The following is a 25,560-nucleotide window of genomic DNA, read 5'->3' as shown; positions in this document are numbered from 1 at the left end:
ATGGGTGTCTGAGAAATGGGCTTTTGAATAAAACTGTGTGTAGACACAGCAGAAGTGTTCATATTATCATTGTATTATAATCAGTATTGTACATAGTAACAGGAGTGAACTGACAGACTCAAGATCTGCTTGAATATCTGATCTCATTCTGTCTATTTAAAAAAAGCTCAAGATGATGGTCATTTATTGTTATTCAAATGTCAAACTATTAAGGATTTATGTCTTTCAACATTACTCTAAAAAGGAAAAAACGTGCATGCCCTAACACCATGGTTTTCAGAAGGTATACTTTCCCGCCATGTTTAATTTGAAAACGAGAATAAACGTCCGTTAGAAGGCCGTTTAATACGTTAGGCTACTTTGACTTCGTTACTGATTAAACATAAAAAATACCTTGACTTTAAAATTACGTATTTCAAACTGAATAATTCTGTAAAACGTAGTGAAATTTAAAAGTTTTATGAAAAATCGCAAAATGTTGAATGTACCTCACAAACTCGTTTTCATTTATGTCAAGTTTAATATAATCTTACCTGTACTTCGATAGACACTAAATTGCTAATATCCGTCGACTTGGTACTTCAAAGTAACGTTACCCACAAACCATGTAAACCAAAATGTATTATAAGACCTAATTAAAATGGTTGCTATTTATTTATACTTCCCATTGCCTCAATAAGAAAAAACCTAATATAACAAATGCTGATTGGTTAACGTACGTAGCACTCCAGTCGTGCTGATACACTAACATAAAATTACTGTGTTTTAGTATTGTGTTAAAGTTGAATTATTCTATCAAAACTACTGTCTATTTTAATAATTTAAAGTCATTATATTTTGTCATTATTTAAGTAAATAATTAAAAACTCGCTGAAGCCATCTCGAGTGCATGGTTGAGAACCATTGATTTAAGTAATGTATACATATACACCAATATGCTTTAACAATGTATGACATACTACTCAAGGTTTACAAATGCGATTATTTATTAATTATAAAATAAAGGTTAGGCTACAATGTGTCATGTCATCAAGAAGCATTCAGATGCCTGATATGTTTATGTGCCGCACTCTTGTGGCCATTATAACAAACTTCAACTGACAATACTTCAGGAAGGTACATGATGGTATGCATCATTCACACAAACTGATGTCAAGCAAGCAAAGAAAATAAAATATAGGTAATATATGGCAGAAATTATGCTAATCCATTTGACTTATTATCAAGACAATTGCTTTTTCCTTTTTTTCTCATTAAAAACCCTTTGGTTTAAAAGTAGAAAAGCAGTCTGTCCTGAGTGAAGATCATTTACATGAAAATCATTTATGACTGTTTACAGTAATTTACACTATGTGAGAAAAAACAGGAATCACATTTCTAAACAGGCTCAGCTTTAATTTGAATGCTGCTCTGGTGACTTGATAGTATTACTAAAATACTAAAACTGATTAATAAAAACTTTGGATTTGTGTTTATGTATTTCTTAAGCTTGAGGAATTTAACATCAATGAGAAATATGATGCATGTTTCTTTTTGAAAACAAAAAACAGATGCCATCTCAAAAAAATAAATAAAAATCTAAACAATTTCAAGGAATACAATTTAAATGAAAATGAGCTGAAAATGTACTGACCCTTCGGCCTCGCTTCATCAGAACAGATAATGCAGCATTACATCACTTGCTCACCAATGGATCCTCTGCAGTGAATGGGTGCCGTCAGAATGAGAGTCCAAACAGCTGATAAAAACATCACAATGATCCTCAAGCAACACGTGTCCAGTCTATCAATTAATATCTTGTAAAGTGAAAAGCTGCATATTTCTAGTAACAAATAAACATCAAGAAGTTTTTGATTTCAAACCATTGCTTCTAGCTAAAATACGAGAACCATAATATTGCACTCTCCACCATTGTCTCATCCGAATCAGGAGAGAAATGTGCACAGATCAAGCACAGCTTACAACTGAAAACAGTCCAAAGCAGTTGTAAACATATATGTTGGTGGATTATGAAGAGATAGGACAACAGTGTATTATGGATTAATATTTTGGCAAGAAGCATCGTTTTATTTATTTATTTATTATTTTTTAAACAAGCAGCTTTTCATTTCACAAGATTTTAATTGATGGACTTGACTCGTGTGAATTAGCACGATTATTCTGATGTTTTTATCAGCTGTTTGGACTCTCTTTCTGACGGCACCCATTCACTGCAGAGCATCCATTTCTCCAAATCTGATGTAGAAACAAACTTCTCTAGACATCGGATTGCCTGAGGTTGAGTGCATTTTTAGCAAATGTAAATTTTGGGGTGAACTATTCCTTTAAGACATTTAAAGAACCGGTTGTGGTAATTATCTTATCCATCCATTACTGCCGTCAGGTTGCTTCAGAGGTTGGTGGCTTTTCCCCTCTCCGGACTCTCTGTTTGGGCCATGCTGGCCGGAGTAACTGCTCTTCTGTATCTCGTCCCTCTCCATAGCTGTGTATTCCTCTGACGGAGGGCAGCTGGTAACTTTGGGCTCCTCCATCGGTGAGTGCTGCAGCATGTGATGGCTGGGGGGCGTGGCCGAGAGCATGCGCTCAGGAGAGGCGCGCTCTGATTTGATGCTCAGAGAGGGGTGTGGTGGCGAGGAAGGGGAGGAGCCCTGGGATGAGTAGGAGCATATTCCTCCTGATGCCATCCTGTGGACAGTGACATGAACATGATGTGCAAGACATTTGAGTGTCAGAAACAGTTATAAATAATTAGTAAATTAGTAAATCATACATAAATATATACATAATATAATATAATAGGCTTTATTGTATGATTAATATATGTATGGTAATTTAAAAAATGTCTGACCCGGGGTTGATCATGGACTGGTGGGCGTCCTGATGAGACAAATGTTGCCAGGTATTCATAGAACTGCGCTGAAATCCCATAGTGTAACTGGGGTGGCTGTATTCTAAAACAGAAACGGAATGTTAGCACTTCCTTTTAGGGTTTTTTAGAACAGTACTCAAAATGTGTAACATGCATACTGTCGCATGGCAGTTTTTCTAAAAGAAAGTGCTCTGAATAAAGACTGGGCCCCCACCTGAGGCCCCGTAGCTGCCCAGACTGTGTCCCAGTAAGCCTGTCTTCCCCATCGCCATCATGTGGCCCCCAGCATTCATACTCTGATAGAGGGCTCTCTAGATGGGGACCAAAGGAAAAGAAAACTGAAATAACCACAAAAAGATTAATATCATACATATCAATAGCATAATGTTATATTATATTTATATGACAATATAAATGAATACAATATTACATTATGAGATATCTATAGAATAAAAATGAGAAATTGTGACAAAAGAGACGTTTCAGTGTATAAATGAGTACTTTTGTAGACTCTCTCACAGCATTGGCCAAACTGCTGCGGGTCCCACACAGTCCGCTGTGAGCATCAAGACGTCGTCCATCACTGGTCATATTCAGAGGGGGCGGAGTCTTCATCTCCAAAGCCCTGCTCAGGTTGCCATGGGAGAACATCGAATAGCCCAGACCTTCACAGTCATATGGGAAGTGAAAAACAAGATGTGGTTAATATGATTCTTTCAGTTTCTCTCTCCCACTCTCTCTGTCGCTCACTGAAAGGAGAAGCTTTCCTTCTCAGACAGTGTTTATTCACTATCTAGGCTTGACACCTGTATGGAACATTTTGCTGATAGATGTGAACTTGTCATCGTGTGATGGCTCTGAATGTCTTGACGAGGCTCTTTCAAAGGAAGCATTTTATGCATCCTTAATGCACACAATTAAATGACATTTATAACATTCTGCATAATTTCATGAAATTACATGAAATGGGGTAAAAAAAAAAAGCTTGTCAAGTGACATTTTACTTGACTTTCTTGTTTTCTTAACACATTGTATTTTATATTTAATTTCAGTCTCTTTAGTGACACAGATTTCTTAATATATCTATATTTTTATTTTAATAAACATTGATTAAATAATTATTCCATTCCTTATCCAAACTAAATTTTTAAAAATTGTAAAAAAATAATAATATTTTTTTATCAATAAATAATAGCTGTAAATAAATATATATTCATATAAATAATAAACAATTCATAAATTAAATAATAAGTAAATAGCATCTCATTTTTCATTATATTTCATGTCAAGTTAAAAATACTGAGACTCTTCATCTGGTTTATCATAGTTTTTAAAATATAATAATCTTTATCATTGCAGAATGTATTTTTTTTCTGAATAAATAATTTTTTAATTTATGTTAATAAATAAATACATATTTTATAAATAAATAAATTGAAATATGTTTGAAAAGTACACAAAATGAATGAAAGCATGGTTAAAAAAAGAAAAATCTTGACATTTGACCAAGAAAAATTATCTTTATTTTTAAAAAATTAACTGATAGACAGGCTTTAAAAAAAAAAGTTTATCTCAAATTTTTTTATGAATAATTTCACTCTTTATGCAAACTAAAAAAAAATTTTATTTTTTAAATTGAATAATATTGTGTATTATATATATCAATAAATAATAGCTATAATTAAATATATATTCATATAAATAATAAACAATTAATTAATAAAATAATAAATAAATAGCATCTCATTTTTCATCACAACTCAAATTTCATGTCAAGTTCTCAAATACGCCTTTGAAAAAAAAACTGAGATGAATTATTTATTGTCATTCTTCATGTAGTTTATCATAGTTTTTAAAATATAATAATATTTTTCATTGACGAATGTATTTTTTCTGAATAAATAAATGTTTTCATGTATGTTAATAAATAAATACAAATTTTATAAATAAATAAATAGAAATATGTTTGAAAAGTACACAAAATAAATGAAAGCATGGTTTAAAAAAAAAGAAAAATTGGACCAAGAAAAATAAATTATGTAAATATAAATTGTTATAAATCAATAAAATCATAAAAGCAGAAATCATTGACACAACATCCTCACACTTCAAAAAACCTGGATGTCTACAACTATATTAAACTATTTCTATTCCTTTTCAAGACCACTCTCACAATCAGTAGCTGCATTCTGATGCATGTGGCTCTTTAGCTTGCTTCTATAGCGCTGGATTCTGAGCACAGGTCGCGTTGAATAGAATAATCCCATATAGCACTACTAATAGCAATATGGAGATAAAGAGACACAGCTTCAAAAAGTCCAGCAGGTGTGACATTCTGCTCAGAAACCACAGCTCTGTCTTCAGCTACGGTTTCATATGTGTGTTTGTATGTGTGCGTGGTTGAGAGGGTGGGCTGTTTCACATATGAGACCTTCCTGTGTGCAAATACTAAAATACTCTACTCGGGGAGCGTTCCCCATTGCCTCTCTGTGTAACCCCATCCGATAATGACTATAATAAGTACAATACGGTAAACAGTTTTAGTGGTTGGTCTCCACAAAACACTTGTGCAATATAAAAAAAGTTTGTATGGTGCATATACAGCATTTTTGTAGTTAAGTACAGTATTTGTACACAGTTGACAAAATTTAATAATGAGCAACTACATCATAAAGTACATGTTTTTGGCTCACCCCAAAAAAATCACTATGGCCTATAATTATTATTAATATTCCAGAGAAGGATTTCCCAGGAAACGACATAATTTCTTCATTAGTCTGTGCGGATTTATGCGTTTGCAATATGGAAGGTGAACAGGGTCAAAATTCTTTGAACCGAACGCATGAAATCTGACCGCGTCAAAATGCACTGTTTGTCCACATCAGCATGACATCTTGCACAGCAGCCAATGAAATTGCTGTGTTTGAGACTCTCTTTGCTTATGTAATGCGTGGGTACACTGGTATATATACTTTCACAAACATCATTCATGTTTATTCATGGAGAATGTTGTAATAGTTAACTGCATGCACTGTATGCAAACATCACACGTTATATTTCCTCATGAGGGATAAATCAAGAGGTAAATCTACTTTAAAATCATTACATGCTCAAACACATCCAGAATGTGCGTGTTGAGAGATATGCTCAAATTAGTTTTCTAAACATAGTAAAATTGTTCGTCTTTACACATACTAAAGAAATACAGACAAATACTGACGTGTTAACACGGCCATAATTCTGTTTTAACGTGGACGAACAGTGCATGTAGACACGGCCATATTGGGGCCAAAGACTTTTGACCCCATCGGCCTTCCATATTTTTTAATCACAGTGGAATAAGTTTGAAGCCACAACTAAACCGCAAACTGAAAAAAGTTGGCAGGCAAAAAAGGAAAGCGACAGTACCTATAATAATGAATCATGAATCAATATAATTTGCATAGCATCCCATCTGCTGTGCATTGACTAGGTTGTGAATATAATGTTTAATTTCTAAACCAGTTCCACTTGCCCATAAATAGTTTGCCATCTTATTTTGCAACGCCAAAGTAAGCGATTTTCTGTGATTTTCTGTCTATTTTCTGATTCATTAGTAAATGACTAGAAGAATAACAATGTGCAGTAAATGGTAAAACTTTGAGCAACATCCTAGTTTATTTACAATGACCACAATACATTAAATACTAAAAACATTGCTATATCAAGCAGCAGAACCCGCTGTTTTGTAAAGATATAAATAACTGGAATAGAATGACACCGGAAGCCTTGCACATTCAAATGACAAATGCCCATGCCAGTTTTTACACTAAAAATAAGGTGCATAGTTTGCCCCTTAATCTGATATGAATATCAATCGTTATTACCCTGATAGCACACGTTCATCTTGGAGACATCTAGGTCTGGATTACATCTGCAAGACGTATTTTTAAGAGCGTTTGCTCATCTGCAATATATCTACAGGATGTTTCCTTTTAGATGTCAAATAGACGTCTATTAGAAGTCTTTAAGATGTTAGAATGTATGTAAAATTGACATCTTTAAGACGTCTGTCAGATGTTTGTAGACAGCAGGGGCTTTCCAGATCAAGAAAGACGTCTTTCTTGATCTGGAAAGCATCTGCTGTCTACAAACTTGCAGACGTACAGTATGTCTGCTTTGAGTTGCCAAACTTTTAATGTAATTAAAAAAAACTGTCAAAACAAGAAGAAATATGAAATATTTTTCGGATAACCGTCTTTCTTTATTGTTAAAGTTTTCATGTTGCTATTCACATTCGCACTGATAAGGCATACAATTTTTCAATGGGGACGAATATCAACTATAGCCTTTTTTAACATTGAAGGATAAGTCTAGTCATGTTTGTGAATATTTGGCCTTTTTAAACAATATGGATCTTACCTGCGTGCGGTCCCATGAGAGCTGGATGGGAGTTGGAGCTGACAGAAGCAGCTGAGCCCAGCCTGTTACACAAAGGTTTGTAGGACGGAGTACGATGGGAACCTAGGTTTGGATTGGAGGAGCTGCTGTAGCCATTTTCGGTACTTGCAGCCATCACTTCTGAAGACAGCAGTGAAGGAGCCTGTAATTGGATTCACAGCGTGACTTTAAACAAGTGTGTCACATAAACACGTGTGTGTGGTTCATTTTTGATTCTACTTACATAATAGCGCTGGCGAGTGATGGAGAGGTCCATGCCATCGTGGTATTTCTCTGTTCCCGGGGTCACACTGTCTTCATGATCAAGCTCTGAACTATCCAACCCCAATCCTTTCCTTCTCAAAGTCTGGAGCGCTCAGAGGGAAAGAAGATGGGAAAGAGGAGAGAATGGGATGAAATTGGGGTGAAGGAGAGGAAATTGGACCAGGACACGACTGAACCTTCATCTCTCATTTGAGCACCACAGCTCAATATGATATGATACTCTAATGAAACAAATTATTTCTAATGAGAAAAATATATATAAAGAGAGAAAGAAGTCTATTATGTTCACCAACGGCTGCATTTATTGGCTCACAAATACAGTAAAAAGAGTAATATTGTGAAATATTATTATTATTATTATTTTAAATAAGTGTTTTGTATGTTAATATATTTAAAAATGTAATTTATTCCTGTGCTGCAAAAAATATTTTTCGGCATCATTACTACAGTCTTCAGTGTCCCATGATCTTTCAGAAATTATTCTAATGTGCTGATTTGCTGCTCAAGAAACATGGCATTTTTTTTAAATTATCAATGTTGAAAACAGTTGTGCTGCTTAATTTTATTTTACATTTTCTTTTTAGATTGTGCTTAATTCTTTGGGACTCTTTGATTAATAGAAAGTTTAAATTGTGGCATTTTAAATGTCTTTAGTGTCACTTTTGGTCAATTTAATGGAAAGCTATTTATTTCAAACAAAGTCTTACTGATCCAAAATGTTTAAATGTTAGTATGTATTATGTTATTATGTATATATATATATATATATATATTGTCCTATACTTCCAAATATACAGGCATGTCTACATGATGTTCAGAGCAAAACATCTGGTTCATCTGCAATCACAAACTAGTTGTGGGACTTTGTTTAGTTATGTTTCAATTATATCAAGCACAGTAAAAGCTCATCTGATTTGGTGAGATACTAAATATGAGCACATTTCAGAAGGGAGAGATTTGGCATGTACCTCCAGTATGTCAGTGTTTGTACGGCTCTCGTGAGGTTCACTGTATTCGGTGTACTTTAACAGGACCTTGTCCATATCGGTGCTGGCGTACTGGAAAAGACGATTCGTGCTGTTGAAGATGATGAGAGCGATCTCGCAGTCACACAACACGCTCAGCTCATAAGCCTTTTTCATCAGACCAAATTTGCGCTTGGTAAATGTCACCTTGAAAAAGAGAACAAACCACAGGACTATTGTTACGGAAACTTCTGATAGATGCAACAAAGCTATTATGGTTTGAGATCTCACGCTGTTTTCTTTTGGAGTCTTTTTTTGGACATATGTCTTCTTTGCCTCATACCAAAGCCCATGCTTCACACCTCAAGATCTTAAGCACTGGATTAAAATATCACATTCTGATGCAGAGCAAAAGCTACCATCTACCATTGATTTCTTTGTAAGAATTGCGAAGGTGTGAAAACATTACATAATTTAGTCCTAATGGTCTGAGAAGAAAGATATTTTTTGTCAAATAAATATGGATATATAGATTAACCTACAACATGAAATGAAAATGAATAGAAACATTATTTATGGTTTTATTATGCAAAAATATTGGGTATTTTTTTTATATTTCATTTTTTTTTTTTTAAGTGTATAATTTTTATTAGTCTCCAAGACAACTTTTCTTTATGGGCCGACTAAAAATAAATGTAAATAATTATCACTGATAAGAAAACAGGATAACATCCACCAATTATATCCTAATTGTTAAAATCAAACTCGCACTACATTATTTCCTACCGAATATTCAGATTCACACACACACACATAAATTTCATATTATAGAAACAGAAAATTTTCTGATGTCATTTCATATTGAATTGAAACAGCATATGAAATTAAACAAGTGCAAACCTGTCTATTTCGCTGGTCGAGAATCCGAGAGATCTGTATTTTCTTCCGCCCCATGATGTTTCGTGTTCGGAACGGGTTTTCCCTAAATAAGCTGAAGGACAGAATGAAAAATGCCATTCATCAGCAGAAAGTGTGACATTCTCATATATAAACTTTTGATTATTATTTTTTTTAATAATAATTTACAGAAAATAACAGCATAATATAAATACATAAAATAAAATAATATAAAACTTTATAATTGGTAGCGACATAAATCTATGTGCACATCAGTTCACAATTCATTGCCACTCATTTATCTGCAGTAACATCAGTATATGCATTGCTTTTGTAAATATAGTGAGAACCACTCATGATGGGTGATGAGTTCAGCCAATACCAACTTCCCAACCATGAATTACAGTCGTTTGTGTACTTATACCCTCCAGAGGGTCAGCCAGGAGTAAAGTTAGACCGGGCGCACAGGCTAACACCCCCACAGTCTGGGTTATCCCAACACAAACATGAACATATCCACAGGGCATGGGTTAAAAATATGTCATCTCCATTTAAAGGTAGAGTAAAGTTAGCATTAGCGTTACAACCGCACTTAAAATAATAGTGTGATACGATGAAGGGAAAGTTCCTATCCACCCCCTGTTCTCCCATGAGCCAAATGGACACAAAAAGTTGATTTGGGGGGTCCTGTTATTTAAATTTTCCAGGTTGAGGGTCATCAGTCATTGGAATATAAAAGGTTTAAACCAGTTTGAGAACAGGAGGGATGCATTTCACAGATCTACTGTAGAAAGAGCCTGGCCAAATGCTAGTTGCTAAAGCTAACACTTTGTTTTAGACTGTTTTCAAATAAAATAGAAAATTCTCCACGCAGCACATCTGCTTTGCTATTTTCATGCACATTTTATAGTGAAATCACACGAGAATGACTATTTTTAAAGCTAAATTGCCAGTTATTGTAAGTTACAGTATTGTAGCTAGAACCTGCTAAGCTGTTAGCTGCATTTAATTAACTAAATTGAGATTCTAGCAGCTCACATAAAAAGCAAAAAACCCGAAGTAGAAAATATACTCATGTTTCTAAACAAGAATGACACTCATTTGATGTAGAACCACAACCCTGAAGAAAATAAACGGCATATGCTAGGTATGTTTTGAAGCATGGCTGCTGGTTTAAGATGGTCCTTAGCTCTTTTGAGCTGGTTTAAGCTGGTCATGCGCTGGTCCTAAGCAACTAACTCCTGTTTAGGACAAGTTTAGGACCATGACCAGCTTAAACCAGCTCATGACCAACTAAGAACCAGCTTAAACCAGCAGTAATGTTTCAAAACATACTTAGCCAACATATGCTGTTTTTTTTTTTCTTCGACAGGGAATAAATTTAACAAAGCAAAAAAATAAAGACCTCTAGTATGTACGCTAAGATTGTTGCTCCATTTGACTTTACAACTTCACACAGGGCTATAAATTAATGACATACAATCATAAATGTAGCTCTGCTAATGTATAAGCTATCAATCCCATTGGGAAATGTCTTTCAGATCGACCCCTGCTGTTAGCATAGCAGCTAACGACTAATGTAAAAGGCCCGGGACCTCAGCTATGCTTTCTCTCTCTCTCTATCTCTCTCATATTAGGCATGTGTAACCTCATCTATTTTTAAAATCTAAAAGCCAGTGGTTTACGGAGAGAGTGATATTGTTCCCACGATCCATGTTTGCCCATTGCCCTCACATCCACCCCTTGGCACAGAGACAAGTGGAGGAATCCTTGTTTTGTGCCATTATAACCATATAAAGAGATGATATTCTCTGCAAAAACACACACACACACACACCTAACAGGTGGTCTGCATCACTGTTGGGCAGTTGATCATGAGATATAAATGTAATGTGAGGAAGTGAGAAGCATTTGTGACAAGATTGCTATCACCAAACAACAGGCTAAGTTTAAAGTTCCTCAAATTTGTGAAGGCTTTTGCTCGCAAACCAGCGCGACTATAAGCATTGTTAGTATTGATAGTTTGTTGTTGTTTTGAACTTTTAACATAAAGAATAATCAACAAACTGAATTGCTCACGAATTCGTATAATAATATAATCTTTATATTATTTTGTGCATTTTCATCAATCTGCTTATGCCCCACTAATGGTTAGGTTGAGATAAGGACCTTCACACTTATATGAAAACACAAATGACGGCAGTTATTACTCAGACCGTATGAATACATATGAATTCTGAATGCAAAAAAAACATACATAAAAATAACATATATAAAATATATTTTATAATATTAAAACGTGTTTGTGCAATATATATATATATTCCACCAGCCTTTTTACAAAATCCCGTACTTATTTTTTTCTTTATTTATGCAAAAATAAATCTTTTAGAAAACGAATATATTTAACAAATTTAAATAGATGGCACAAAATTAAACAGTAATAAAATGTTCATTAATTATGCTGCTCAACTACATTCATCATTGGCTAATGCACGCAGCAAAAAAAAAAGAGCAATAATAATGCAACTATTGCCCCTCTGGATCCTGTCTGCCTTTGGTGTACATTCAGCTTCCTGTGAGATTTTCCCAGAGGCCAGACAGTGGAAAAGAATACACACAAACAGTGGCAATGGTACGCAGCACTCGCTCTGGGGCCGAAGGGGACTAATTGCTGGGTCCCTCATGGGGGCAAAACCATCAGAGTTCCAACAACAAACACCTTTGTCAAGACCAGTCAAAGCTGTTTGGGCAGGGGGGTGAAAATAAATGAGCTTCAGAACACTAGAGCATATAATTATTTGGTAATAGTTGTCCAAACTTTTTCAAAACCATATGCAACTGGCACCTGTAGAGTATAGACAGTTCAGCTGTTGGTGGCTGAAGCTAAAGGTTGGTATGTGCGTGTTTTGGGGGGATGAGAAACCTGTGTGCACCAAAAATAGCAAGTAAGATTTGTATTTGCATACCAAATGACAAGAGCAAACGGTCTAAGAATCTCCAAAAGCAAAAGCATATGCTTTCGAAATGATAAGGCACAACATTACTGTTTATGGTGCAGTAAATGCACATGAGTAGATACATTTCAATACGCATGGTTTCTGTATTTAGCAAAATGCAACATGGTCCCCAGTGGCTTAAATTTACATGCTGGTGTAAGAACGTCTGTTAGATTACAGATATGTGTTTTGTGGTGGATTTCACCCTTTAATTGACCTCTGTAAACTGTTTAAGTGGCAAAACATGCAACTGCAAAGCTGGGATTGATTCCCAGGGAGTGCGTATATTGAATAAAAGATACATATCTGTACATCTGCACTAAACCTGTAAATCCGCGGAGACAAAAAGCGTTAACAACACATTGTGTAATAAATAATGTGTTCTGCATTAATTTCTCATGTTCTCAAGGTAACACACTGATGGTGGCTTGATTAGAACTAGTGAATGAACGAAAGGCCTAATCTTCTATGCTTCAAATTTGAATTGTATATATTTATCAAACTAATAATATATATATATATATATATATTGTTTCTTCGTTTGTAATATAGAATATTTGTATTTATAAATTGAAAAATAATTAATACTCTTATCACTGCAATTCTTAATATATTATTAGAATTAATGCAGTATTATTTTAATATGTAGATAGAGCTATGATATTATTGTGCGGTACCCATTAAATGTATATTTTATTTAATGTGTTTATATATATATATATATATATATATATATATATATATATATATATATATATATATATATGTGTGTGTGTGTGTGTGTGTGTGTGTGTGTGTGTATAGCAAAAATATATTAATTATATTATTTATTATATTTATACTATACGTAGAGCTATGATTTTTGGCCAATACCCATTTATATTTATATTTTATTGTATGCATGTATTATGCATGTATTTATGCATATTTTTATTTATCCAAATACTTCATTATAATTAAGTAATACTATATTATATATAGATGGACTATATATATATATATATATATATATATATATATATATATATATATATATATATATATATATATATATATATATATATATATACATACACACACACACACACACCTTGGTCAGTCATGTAAGATTAAACACTGCCCAAATCACATCATAATTGATTTTAATATTAATTTACTTAACATGTTATGGCTACACTGACCATGTGTCATTTAATTTAACTATACTTTATAGCTATAAACTTAACCAGTTTTATACCAAAAAAAAGATCTTACCTAGTTTTGACAAATAACCAATCGGTTGAGTCTTTAAAAGAAGATGAATCAGCTGGATGGACGAGTTGGCTGAGTTCACATCACCTGATGATCGTCGGGCGCTTTTGACAGCATCGCATCTCCAGCTGTTCATACTGTAGCAGCATCACTCGGAGAACACCACGCCCCCTCAGCGTTTCCATTGGCTGAAAACGACGCCAATCAACTCCAGCTGTTCCTACAACACCAGCACCGGGCAGAAAATGACACGCCCCTGAGACGCTCCCATTGGCTGCAAGAGACGCCAATCATTCACTTAAGCGTTTAGCAACCGCCTTTATCAAGTTTTATTGGCTGCAAAAGACGCCATTATATTAAAGATCTGTCATTCACTGAATACAAATCTCCTTAGATACTTTAAATACACATTTAAATAATTAGCGGTTTATAGTTTAATGAAGTATAGGCTAAAGTGAAAAAGCGAAAACAGAAACACTAAGAACATTGTTCTTTTTTATGTTAAGCACATTAAACGCAGAAAATTACCGTGATAGAGCTATTAAACCAGTTTGAGTCGACAATTAAAATTAATTACCCAACAGAGACATGATAATATTAATCCAGGATAAAATGAAGAAACCCAACTGAAAAAGCCTTAATATTCTGAGCTAAAGAGGCATTTATTAATTCATTAGTTAATTTATTATTTTTAAAAATGTATTATTTTGTTTAAATAGCCTACAATATACTAACATATAATATATTTTTTTTATGTGCTGGCAGGAGTTTCAGCATTTAAGGTCCAAAGCTAGAGTCTTTAAAAAGCTTAATAATAACATAAAAAAAAGTTATGAAACTTGTAGCCTATTACTCTTATAAATCTTATCCACTGGAGTATACAGACCCCTAATTTCTGGCCTGTAAAATGTGCTTGCTATTTCAAGGGAAAATAAATAAATAAACAAATATAAATTGTTTACATATATAGCAATGTGTGTACATTTCATTACAGTTCATGAAGAAAATTAAATTTCTTTATTACAGATTTGCGGGAACAAAATGCATAAAATTTTAAATATATATTTTTATTCAAAATCACTATCATTATTATTATTTACCGCCTCAAAATATGTATTCAAATGACCATAAAACTAATAATACATTCACAATTTCATACACGGCACAGAACTTCATTCACCTCAACAGAGGCCACTTTAGCTGGTTTCCATTTTTGTCATTTATCTTTAGCAGAGACTTATGAACCCACAGACTACTTCCCATAAAAAGTGACAATGAGATGCACAAGAGAAATACTTCATAAGGTGTAAATGGGTTAACAATATCTCTCACTCACACAGTGGCTTTAGTTCCCCTCTGAGAGTTAAATCTGCATATCATCTGATGCAAGAATCGGCAACTTTGTGTCATGCACCTGAAAGTCCCTCGGCATCCCTCCTGCAGGAATCTCAGTGTGTTCAGATTCCCTCCAGTCTGGAAACAACAAACATAAACACTTGTTATAAGGCCAGAGGTGAAAAAGGTAAAAATGTAACTTTTAACTAACAGATATCGCCCACTTGATTCATCACAGTATATTAAAACAACGGTTTTGTATATCAAATTTTCATAAATGTTGCATATAAATGTGGAGTTTTGTAATTAAATAGGCACTTGCATACATTTCCAAAAGTGAAAACTAAGCACTATAAAGACATGATAAAAATTTGTTGACATACTAAAGGTTTTCTTAGATTTGCTCTTATTATCAATGCATAAATCGGAAAATACTGTCAACAGTTATGAAAGCAAAACAGCCCAAAATCCCAAATTGATCAATTTTGCCTATATAGTGTCTTGCCTTAAAAGGCATGTTGAATATTCAATATAATTTAGTAAGAACATAAAGAATTATATTAGGGGTTAGTTCTTTAATTTAATTTATTTTAATATTTAAAAGTCTGAATATTTTTATTTTACATAATTCAATGTAATACTAGAATCTTTGGTAACTGAACAGAAATGTCAAAAAAAATAAAAAATAAAATAAAAACTCTATCTGATAATGAAATGCAATAGGTGAGAAAGTTAAATAAAGATACAGAATCATAATTTTAAGACTGTCATTATAATAATTTCTCCGTTTAAAATGTTCTCCTCTTAAATAATGATTCTTTAAAGATAAAGATTTTTTGGCATTTATAGTTCCATTAGGAACCTTTAACATCCGTTACAACATAAAAGGTTCTTTAAAGCTTCTTTAGATTATTACATTGTTCTTCATAATAAGAAAATGACTGTTATTTTAAGAAATGCTTACTGAAAGGTTTTTTGAGAAACAGTTTTCAGGTTCTACCTTGAACCTTTGTGTGTATAATACATTTATAGCAGTTAATATAATTACTATACGTCTCATATCAAATAAAGGAAACTCTGGAAAGTGTCAAGTGTCAACCTTTTTTTTTTTTTCCCTGAAACTTCTCACTTCTGCTTTTGACAACATCATTGGCCTGAAGGTTTTGTACATGTGGTGAGTCTCTCGGTTTCAGAAATAGCCTCTCTGGTCAGCGTTCATGTTTAGGCGATTTTTCAGCCGATGTTTTTTTAGTGTCAGGCTTATCACGTTCAGCACAGCGGCAGACCTTGAGTTCTTGAGAAAAGAAAAAGAAAAAAAAAGAAAAGAAAAGAAAAAAACCCACCTGCACATTCAGGGTTAAGGTAACAAGCAATAGTTACCTTTATGTAAATATGTCTAAATACAATGCTTATGACATTTATATATATATATATATATATATATATATATATATATATATATATATATATATATATATATATATATATATATATATATATATATATATTCATAAATAAAATGCTCCTAATAAAGGCCTACAATAGGATTAATGCTCTTTATATTATCAGCACTGCTTTTGCACCTGAAGATATTTTTTCTCTTTTGATCAGGATATTGCTTGTATACAATGTCACATAGTTCAGAGAAATTTATAATCAAACACTAGTTGTATTTTTCAAAAAGCTTTCCATTGCCTTAACTAAGAGCTCTCCAGAATGCAATACTAGTCTCTAAGGCAACCGAAGTAAAGCTTTATCAGTTTTAAGATTGCACCACTTACAAAACACTGTAAAAATGCTGTTGATGAGTCTCTTACATTAGTGCTCTCAAACCCTGGTCCCTTCTTCCAAATCTAATCTTTCTTGTTGAATATAGCCTACTTTAATTTTGGTGCAAAGGAATAATTCTTATTAATACATATTTATTTTGGATGACCCTTACGAAAGGAAAAAATATATACACATATATTTCTTAAAATATATTGTGTTATATTGTAATATATTATTTTCCCTTTTTATTTTCTAATATTTTATATATTTGAATACATTTAATAATATATTGATGATACATATGTTATATAATATATTGCAAAATATACAAATGATTGCCGCTTTCAATATATTGCAATATATTGGAAAAAATAAATATATATAAGAATATATGCCTAATATATTACATGATATTTTCCAATATACTGCAATATATTTTTGTTTCATAAGGGGATACACCTAGATAGCATACACATCTTTAGGATGTCAGTTTTAGATACATTCTAAATCATTAACATCTTAAAGACATCTTCTAAAGGTTTATTTGAAATCTCTGTGAGTGCTATCAGGGTATGAATATTGCAATGTTATTAATGATCTAGGCTATCATGCAAATAGGCCCATTTTAATCAAAGCCACTGAAACGCACCTTTCTAGCATTCTAGCAAGCTCATTCCTGAAATTGTTAGTTAAAGAATAAAAAACATCGAAGCATTAAGCAAATAAAAACAGAAAGTCCTTGCATGACGTTGTTTTAGTGTGTTTTTGTGACAGGCCTATGATTAAGCCTATGTATTGCATGTAGCTACAACATGCAATACTCATTTTTAATATTCCTTTACTATTCTTATATCCCTCCTTTTTCTAGTTTGTACTACTCTGCACAATGTTTGAAACTTAACAGGTACATGACGAGTATGATGCTGCATTGCCTGGGCAAATAAATCCAGATGAGATCTCCATTGTTCAATGAAAAAAAAAAAAAATTTTTAGTCTGGGGATTTAAAGTGGATCACATGCTCTGACTGGACGTCAGCGGCGCGAGAGCACGCGCATTCCACATCAGCCTCTCGCGCGCCGTTTGTTTTCCTCGTCAAGAAACCCGCAATCAGAAAACAGTGAGAAAGTATAAAACGTCATTTTTTTGATGGACTACTGTTTGTTTATGTGGTAAATCGGACATTATTCACTGTCGGACATGACGCATTCCTACAGTCAGCGTTCTCTTGTGGTACTTGCGTTTTTAGGGATTTTATCCGCAATAATGTCCCTGTTGTCCGTCATTTTACTCTTCCAGCTCCAAACACAAGAGGCTGTTAGAAAGGATTCGCCTATTCTCGGGTCGAATGAGGTCACAGCTGTGTTAATGTCCGTTTCTCCGGTCCTCTCAGCCTCGTCTCTGACACTCAACTTGGGCTCAGTTGTTGTGTGTTTGCTTCACAGCTATCTCTCGCTGCTGAAATAAACCGAGGAGAACCAGACACACAAAGGTACGGACGGAGCAACTTACTTCTGTGGACACTTAATCGGAACCTCCAACCAAATGAGTGGCATTTATTTGAAAGAAAGATACACTTTCTAGAAGAACATTCATCAAAAAAAGAGTTTGTGTTTCAAATAGTTGTAAAACTATTTTAGTTTTTGGTTGTCAGTGGAACATATTTGTAGTAAATGTAATGAATCACACCTGGAGAACTTGAGGAACATGTCTTCATCCACTAAAACTCACTGAGAGAAAAGTTATGAAACAATGCATTCGAATAAGTTTGTTGGGGTCACGCTGTATATCAAAGGTTATTGACATTTACTGGACTTTGAATTTTATTTTGACCTCCAGGACTTTGGATATAAACCAGGTTTAAACATTTGAAATGATTTCGAATTCAAAGAAGAGCGTGATGTTGCCAATTCTAGTAGGTCTTTGAAATCAGTGTTTGTTTTGCAAATTGAGACCTTGCATCTAGTCCATATAAGAAACATTTATCTCAGTTTTTTGCTTATATCCAAAGGGCCGACTGGTTTCTATTGGATAGCAGGGTTGTTTTGCCTTGAGAGTTTCAGTTTACTTAGTTGTTAAGTGCTACACAAAAAACACATGGAAGTCATCTCATGAATTATATTTAAAAACTTGAATCATTAGAGTAAGTATATACACATTTACAGAACATGGTTACATTATCCTCATTACACAACTAAATACTGTTCAAAATGTGAACAAATTGTAACCAAAACACCTAAAGCAGCTTATAATTATCATATGTTCATCCTTACATCTTTTACACCAAATATTTATTAACATTTTTTTTTTTTTTTTTTTTTTTTACTTATGGCTATTTATTATGGAAGCCCATTTCTGCCTCAGAATAAAGAAAAAAAGTGGTCATCGTGACTTTATTTCTTGCAATTGTGCCTTAAATTTTGAATTTATATCTCATAATGTGACTTTGTATATTGCAGTGTGACATTAAACTTCACAATAAAAATTTTTTATTGGAGTTGCAATTTTTTTCCCTAATTGAAATGTTAAATTTACTATTTGCGTATTTACATTTTATAACATAACTTCATATTACAAAGTTACACTAAGTCTTGCAATTGCAATAGGTAACCATGGACCAAAAAAAGTCATAAGGGTCAATTTTATGAACGTGAGATCTGAAAGTCGAATAAATAACCTTTTTCCATTGATGTATGGTTTGTAATGATGGGACAATTTTTGCCCGAGATACAACTATTTGAATATCTGTGATCTGAGAGTGCAAAAAAAAATCTAAATATTAAGAAAACCGCATTTACAGTTGTCCAAATGAAGTCCTTAGCAATGCATATCATTAATGATAATACATTTTTGATATTCTTATAATAGAAAATGCACAAAATATCTTAATGGAACATGATCTTTACTTAATATTAATTAATTAAAAGAAAAACCAATGATTTTGACCCATAAAATATTTTTTTTGGTATTGCAACAAATATACCTGTGCTACTTATGATTGTTTTTTTGGTCCAGGCTTCAACTTTATATCTCCCAATAGTGACTTTATCTCACAATATGAATTTCTTTTTTTCTTTTTCTTTTTTAACATTGGATGTGGAAATGGGCTTCAATACTTTAAAATAGCAATCATTATCAATCAGAAGTGGTGACACCAATTGAATAAAGTATATCGTTCAGGTCTTCATCAGTTTATATCCCAGAGCTATGCTTTTCTCCTCCATCCTTAAGCATGCCAGGATCCAAAGCTCTTTTTCTGTAAAAAAACAAAAAAAAAACAATTTATCAGTCATAGCAGGTAATGGTTTGACATAAATATTTATTTTTTGTTTTTTCTTCACAGCCATGCTCCTTGACTTTGTTTCGAGCACAGATCAAACCCTGGAACGGGGTCAACAGTGAGATGAGATCTGTACTTTCTCGTAAAACCACAATCAAGAATTCAACTTTAGTTTGAATGGTAACACATCTAATTTGGTGTCAAGTTGGGCATTATATAATACAGTATATGTGTATATTTAATGTGCATAATATACAAACAAACACACTTGTGCCAAAAGTTCAGAATAAGTCTCTAAAAAACATTCCAAAAACAGTAATATAGTGAAATATTATTAAAATGTATATTATATATTAAAATGTGACACTGAAGACTGGAGTTATGGTTGCTTAAGATTACATTTTGCCATCACAGGAATAAATTACTTTTTTTAAATACATTAAAATACAAAAAAAGTTATTTTAAATTGTAATAATGTTTAGCAATATTACTGTATTTGTAATCAATTAAATGTAGCCTTGGTCTGCATAAGATATTTATCTTCTTATAAATGCTGTGTCTGTACACTATTCTCTTAGAAGTCAGGCAAATTATTTATGACATTTATAACAAAATATGTATATTAAAAAAATGCTTTTGTACACCCAATATCAACTTACAGGTGTTAGAACATTAACTGAAAAAAAAGGTTAAATAATATTGTGAAATTACTACTGAAATACTTGAAAATTATGTAGCTGTTATGTAGCTTTTTCTTAAAAAAAAAAAAGACATGTTTATGTTTTGTCTATTGAAAAGACTGCAGTAAACGATAGATACAGAAAAATACAACTTTAAAAGTTGCGATGAAAAATGAAATTTTTAAATGACATTCCACATAATAACAAAATAAAAGTGTGGGAGAAGCCGAATTGAATTGATATAATGGTACAAAATGTTTTATATGGAACTTACGTACATGAAGCAGGTGTAGAAAGAAGCAAAAATGAAGCAAAACTAACCTTGGAGAAAGATATCCACGAGTCAAGGTGGTGTGACTGAAGTGTGTGTGGGTGTATCGGTCACAGCACTGAAGTGACATGTATGTTTAAAACAGAAAAAGTGAGCAAATTAAAAGTGAAGCAAACGAGCAAAGAAAAATTACAGTAAGCCACATTTACATTAAACACTAAAAGATGAATAAGACAAAACTAAAAATAGTAATAATAATGTAAATGCAATTTAATAGCATTAAAAATGGATAGTGACAAGAACCTTCGACCCTGCGAGCTGCCGATCTGTTCCTTCAGTGAAATGGCTTGCCTGAGCAGACCGTCTATGTTCTTGAAATAGAGACTACTATTTGTCATGCTTTTCACCGCACTGAAAAACAGACATGAAGCACATTAAATACAATACTACATAATATAAATCAGTGGTTCCCAACCTTTTTCAACTCGCGGCTCACACAACCAAACACATATGTTTGCGCGGCCCACTGCAAAAAAATTAAATGACCCCGCAATTGATAGGTTAATAACTAAGTACTCAGAAGCTAGATTGTTCACTTTATTTATTCAATGAACTATGGCTGTGCGATATGGACAAAAAAAAAAAACTATCGCGATTTCTTTGATCAATTTTGCGATTGTGACACACACCGATATGCTTTTATAGTCATAATACATTCAGGATGAATTTGAAACATATTTCCAAAAGAAAACCAAATAGAGCTTTATTAAAAAGTTGTAACATCTCTAGAACAGACATACAGTAAGTCTAAATTATCACTATAGTAAAGATGTAACAAAGTGTATAGACTTGTATAGACCCCGTGTACAGGGACTTTTTTTTTTCTTTTTTGCCGTGCATTGTTCATAGAGCTCATTAATTGAAGCGGTGCCTCAGGTGTTTGCAGTGTGTATACAGTATGTGTATGCGGTCAGCAGCGAGAGTGCATAAATATAACGCGAAAGCACATTAAAATAATGCACGAGTGCGAATCTCTCTGTTTGCACGCAGATTTACTTTGCTCTGTCATAAAACCAGATGTGTTTGCTCAATGTGTGCGCTCTTAAAACGTGTCTCCTCTCACTTAAACTGCGTCCTGCGCACTCATAATTCTCTCTATGCTCATGTGTTAGATATTAATTATTTTAGCACGTTTTTATTTCTAGCCTTTTACCGCGTGCAGTGTGAACGCTCTGATCTGTTAACATGGGCTCGGAAAAAAGGCGCATCACAGACAGAGTGTGAACCTGAAGTTAAGCATATGCCCAGTCCGTTCTGTTCTCGCGCTAGGCGCAATCCATTCTGATTGGATCGTGGAAAATCGTGCTATAAATCGTGCACAGTCAAATCGTGATTTTATGACGATTTATTTTAATCGCACAGTCCTAGAATGGACTGGAAATGAACAGAAAATAATTGGCGGCCCACCTACAATACCACCGCGACCCACTAGGGGGCCCTGGACCACAGGTTGAAAACCACTGATATAAATCATTAATTTATGTAATGCATATCTTACCTGCATGCATATTCAACAGTGTAGATTGCTCCCTGACTTTGTTCCTCCCAACTCTGCATGTCTGTCTACAAATTCATCATGACACTTCAGTCAACTTGCTAATATAATAACAACCAATATATAGTTTGATTATTATACGCAAAGAACAAAAATTCCAGGATTTTTCTTCATATAATGGATTTCAGTGGGGGCCAATGGGTTGAAGGTCCAAATGGCAAATTGTTTCAATGTATTTTAAAAGGGCTGTACACGATCCAAGCCAAGAAATAAGGGTCTTTATCTAGCCAAACGATCAGTAATTACTTTAAAAACTAATATATATATATATATATATATATATATATATATATATATATATATATATATATATATATATATATATATAAAAAGTTACATAATTTTAAACCACAAATGCACTAGCTTGCACTAGCTCTGTGATGTGTGTCCGCAAATTCTCGCTAGGGATGCACGATATTGGATTTTGGCCGATATTCGATATGCCGATATTTTCTAAATAATTTTGGCCGATGCCGATACCGATATCGATATATATACAAATATATACTGATATATTTACAAATATATATACTGATATATTTAAACTTTAATTTTACTGAAGAGAAATCCATGTATCTCTTCTGTACTGATTCTACCATAAATTTATTATTTTACAAATGTAGACAGACATTCACATCTGAAAAACAGGTCAATTATTTCACTTGGAGAATATCGGTTTGGCTCATCGGCAGAAATATTCATATCGGCCGATACCGATGATGGTCATTTTAAGCTTTTATCGGCCGATACCGATATTGTGCCGATATTATCGTGCATCCCTAATTCTCGCATTATGTAATGTTGGAAAGGTCACATGTGGTTAGCTCTTCGCCACTGTACTACAGTTCAAAAAGGTAGAGTTGAGCAGAAAACTCAAGTCTCATTTTCCCCTCAGACTTCAAAATCATTTATCATCTTTGTTTGACATTTTTTGTACAGGGCATTTTACATTCTTTGCACGTTTGCTTTGTAAACACTGGGTTGGTACTTCAGCCTACGTAACTACATGACTATGTAATGTATGAAGTCGAGCTAGAGCAAGATGAGCATTTGTGGTTAAAAATTGATTATATATAAAAAATAATAATTATTTTTTTAAAGATAAGATTAGGTAAGATTCCTGTATAGAGCCTTTTGAAGCTGCATTGAAACCTTCAACCCATTGGCTACCACTGAAGTCCATTAAATGGAGAAAAATCCTGGAATGTTTTCCTCAAAAACCTAATTTCTTTGCAAATGAAGAAAGTAAGACAAGAAAATCTTGGGACGACATGGGGGTGAACTAATCTTTTTAGTCTTGTTAATGTGATTATAACACATTTTATTTATAATGTGCTTTTATCATACACAAATCGATAAAACTTAAAATACAATAAATAACAATAAAACATGACATAACTTAAAACAGAAAAAAATATCACCTTATTAAAAAGCTTAAGTCATAATAGAAAGTGAAGGCTATTTTAAAAAGATTAGTTTTTAACAGTTGCTTTCAACATGAAATAATAACTCAGTAATATATAACACAGTAGCCTATAACATTGTTTTCCAGGAAAAGTATTTATTTGATAATTCACAGATTATAATGTAAAGTAGGATTCTAGTATGGCAACTCAAATGTTGTAAGTGAAGGTTATTTAAAAAAGATTAGTTTTTAACAGTTGCTTTCAACATGAAATAATAACTCAGTAATATATTACACAGTATAACACTGTTTTCCAGCAAAAAAAAAATAGTATTTATTTGATAATTTACAGATTATAATGTAAAGTAGAATTCTAACATGGCAACTCAAATGTTAATTATTCAGGCAAATATCTTAAAAAAATCAACATAACAGTGTTTAGGCAATTATACTGTCTGTATTCCTGTACTACAGGCTGGGCAATATAAATGAAACACATTAAAATACCGCACCTTGTGTTGTACGAGCTCTGGCAGCGATCTCCTCACGTGCTCTTGTAACCTGTAAAGCGCTATCGACGGCTCATTGGCCAACACATACATGCTCTCGGTGAATTTATCACTCACTGTTGCAGAAATAAACAAAACACGTGATCAGTGTCTTTTCATCAGGTGCATAACAAATGATGTGTAATCTCAAATCAGACTATTATCGACACACGCGTCTAATAATTCAGTAATATAACGTTAAATTAAATGTTCAAGACCGTGCATACACAAGTACACTCACTCGTTGTTGATTATAGACATGAAAACTCTCAATCTATCCATGGTAACGTTACCTCTTTTTACTTTCAATTGCATTTCTTGGTCCTCCATCTTTATTAAATATTAATGAGTGATATAAATGTAGACAATTCCTTATGAAAGCGTAGCTGTTCCCCTACGATTGCTCCCAAAACATCATCCGAAGGAAAACACTTGGCCAATAAGTAGTTCCTAGCCACTTGTTCATGCCATTACGATTCATCTCAGTGACTCGAATACTTTGAATCGGTTCACCAGTAAGATTAGTTCACTGAATCGTTCAGTGGCCCGTTCTGCAGATGTTTACCATAGACAGGGTTTACCATAGACAGGTAACGAGTCATTTAACGATTCGTTCAAAATACAGAGTCGTTCATGACTGTAATGATCATATTGAAATTATTATTATTATTTTTAAGTCTACTTAATATATATATATATATATATATATATATATATATATATATATATATATATATATATATATATATATATATATATATATTATTGTTCACCCAAATATTTAACTATTTAGGAAGCTGATGGGACTGTTATGGACTATTGAAAAAGACAACAAAAATGAATAAATAAAATTAGATGAATGGGGTGTAATGATCAGATTCAACCAATGAAATACTCTTTCCCAGCCAGCACTCAAATCCTATTGGCTCCAGCTACAGTCAGTCTTCGAAGACAGTAAAGCAGTCACACGTTT

The 25,560-nt window shown here is 33.2% G+C and overlaps 3 protein-coding genes across 6 annotated transcripts in view; 1 reads left to right on the top strand and 2 right to left on the bottom strand.

Moving 5' to 3' along the window:
* The window catches only part of LOC127943135 (protein strawberry notch homolog 2), a 296,904-nt gene that overhangs the window by 72,719 nt on the left and 198,625 nt on the right, over positions 1-25,560 (top strand). The gene's annotated exons all lie outside the window — the stretch shown is intronic.
* LOC127943139 (myocyte-specific enhancer factor 2B-like) lies at positions 982-13,857 on the bottom strand. Of its 2 annotated transcripts, none has more exons than XM_052539341.1 (9): positions 13,689-13,857; positions 9,439-9,529; positions 8,542-8,745; positions 7,533-7,655; positions 7,271-7,451; positions 3,389-3,534; positions 3,084-3,180; positions 2,849-2,951; positions 982-2,685 (listed from the first exon to the last, which is right to left on the bottom strand). In XM_052539341.1, the coding sequence occupies exons 2-9, from the start codon at positions 9,490-9,492 to the stop codon at positions 2,355-2,357; spliced, it is 1,239 nt and encodes a 412-aa protein (XP_052395301.1). In that variant the 5' UTR covers positions 9,493-9,529; positions 13,689-13,857; the 3' UTR covers positions 982-2,354. The 2 variants fall into 2 exon arrangements, with proteins under 2 accessions (XP_052395301.1, XP_052395300.1); XM_052539340.1 differs by having other exon boundaries at positions 3,371-3,534; positions 13,689-13,848.
* Positions 18,893-25,044, bottom strand: LOC127943144 (BLOC-1-related complex subunit 8). Of its 3 annotated transcripts, XM_052539348.1 has the most exons (6): positions 24,881-25,044; positions 24,552-24,664; positions 22,578-22,642; positions 21,323-21,430; positions 21,070-21,137; positions 18,893-20,044 (listed from the first exon to the last, which is right to left on the bottom strand). In XM_052539348.1, the coding sequence occupies exons 1-5, from the start codon at positions 24,915-24,917 to the stop codon at positions 21,092-21,094; spliced, it is 369 nt and encodes a 122-aa protein (XP_052395308.1). In that variant the 5' UTR covers positions 24,918-25,044; the 3' UTR covers positions 18,893-20,044; positions 21,070-21,091. The 3 variants fall into 3 exon arrangements, with proteins under 3 accessions (XP_052395308.1, XP_052395307.1, XP_052395309.1); XM_052539347.1 differs by lacking the exon at positions 21,070-21,137; XM_052539349.1 differs by lacking the exon at positions 21,070-21,137 and having other exon boundaries at positions 24,829-24,980.

This window comes from Carassius gibelio, chromosome A22 (genome assembly GCF_023724105.1).
Source record: "Carassius gibelio isolate Cgi1373 ecotype wild population from Czech Republic chromosome A22, carGib1.2-hapl.c, whole genome shotgun sequence".
NCBI classification, from domain to species: domain Eukaryota; kingdom Metazoa; phylum Chordata; class Actinopteri; order Cypriniformes; family Cyprinidae; genus Carassius; species Carassius gibelio.
The sequence above is the reverse complement of the archived record's forward strand: the minus strand, read 5'-3'. Positions and strand labels throughout refer to the sequence as shown.

Excerpts from the sequence above, each read along its gene's own strand:
- LOC127943144 (XM_052539347.1), bottom strand. The coding sequence starts at position 24,917 with ATGGAGGACCAAGAAATGCAATTGAAAGTAAAAAGAG. Across the intron at positions 21,431-22,577 it reads ACTGTTGAATATGCATGCAG|TGCGGTGAAAAGCATGACAA; the intron begins GTAAGATATGCA and ends TCTGTTTTTCAG. Across the intron at positions 20,045-21,322 it reads GGCAGCTCGCAGGGTCGAAG|AAAAAGAGCTTTGGATCCTG; the intron begins GTTCTTGTCACT and ends GTTTTTTTACAG.
- LOC127943139 (XM_052539340.1), bottom strand. The coding sequence starts at position 9,492 with ATGGGGCGGAAGAAAATACAGATCTCTCGGATTCTCGACCAGCGAAAT. Across the intron at positions 7,452-7,532 it reads TCACTCGCCAGCGCTATTAT|GCTCCTTCACTGCTGTCTTC; the intron begins GTAAGTAGAATC and ends ATCCAATTACAG. Across the intron at positions 3,535-7,270 it reads TCTCATGGGACCGCACGCAG|GTCTGGGCTATTCGATGTTC; the intron begins GTAAGATCCATA and ends ATGACTGTGAAG.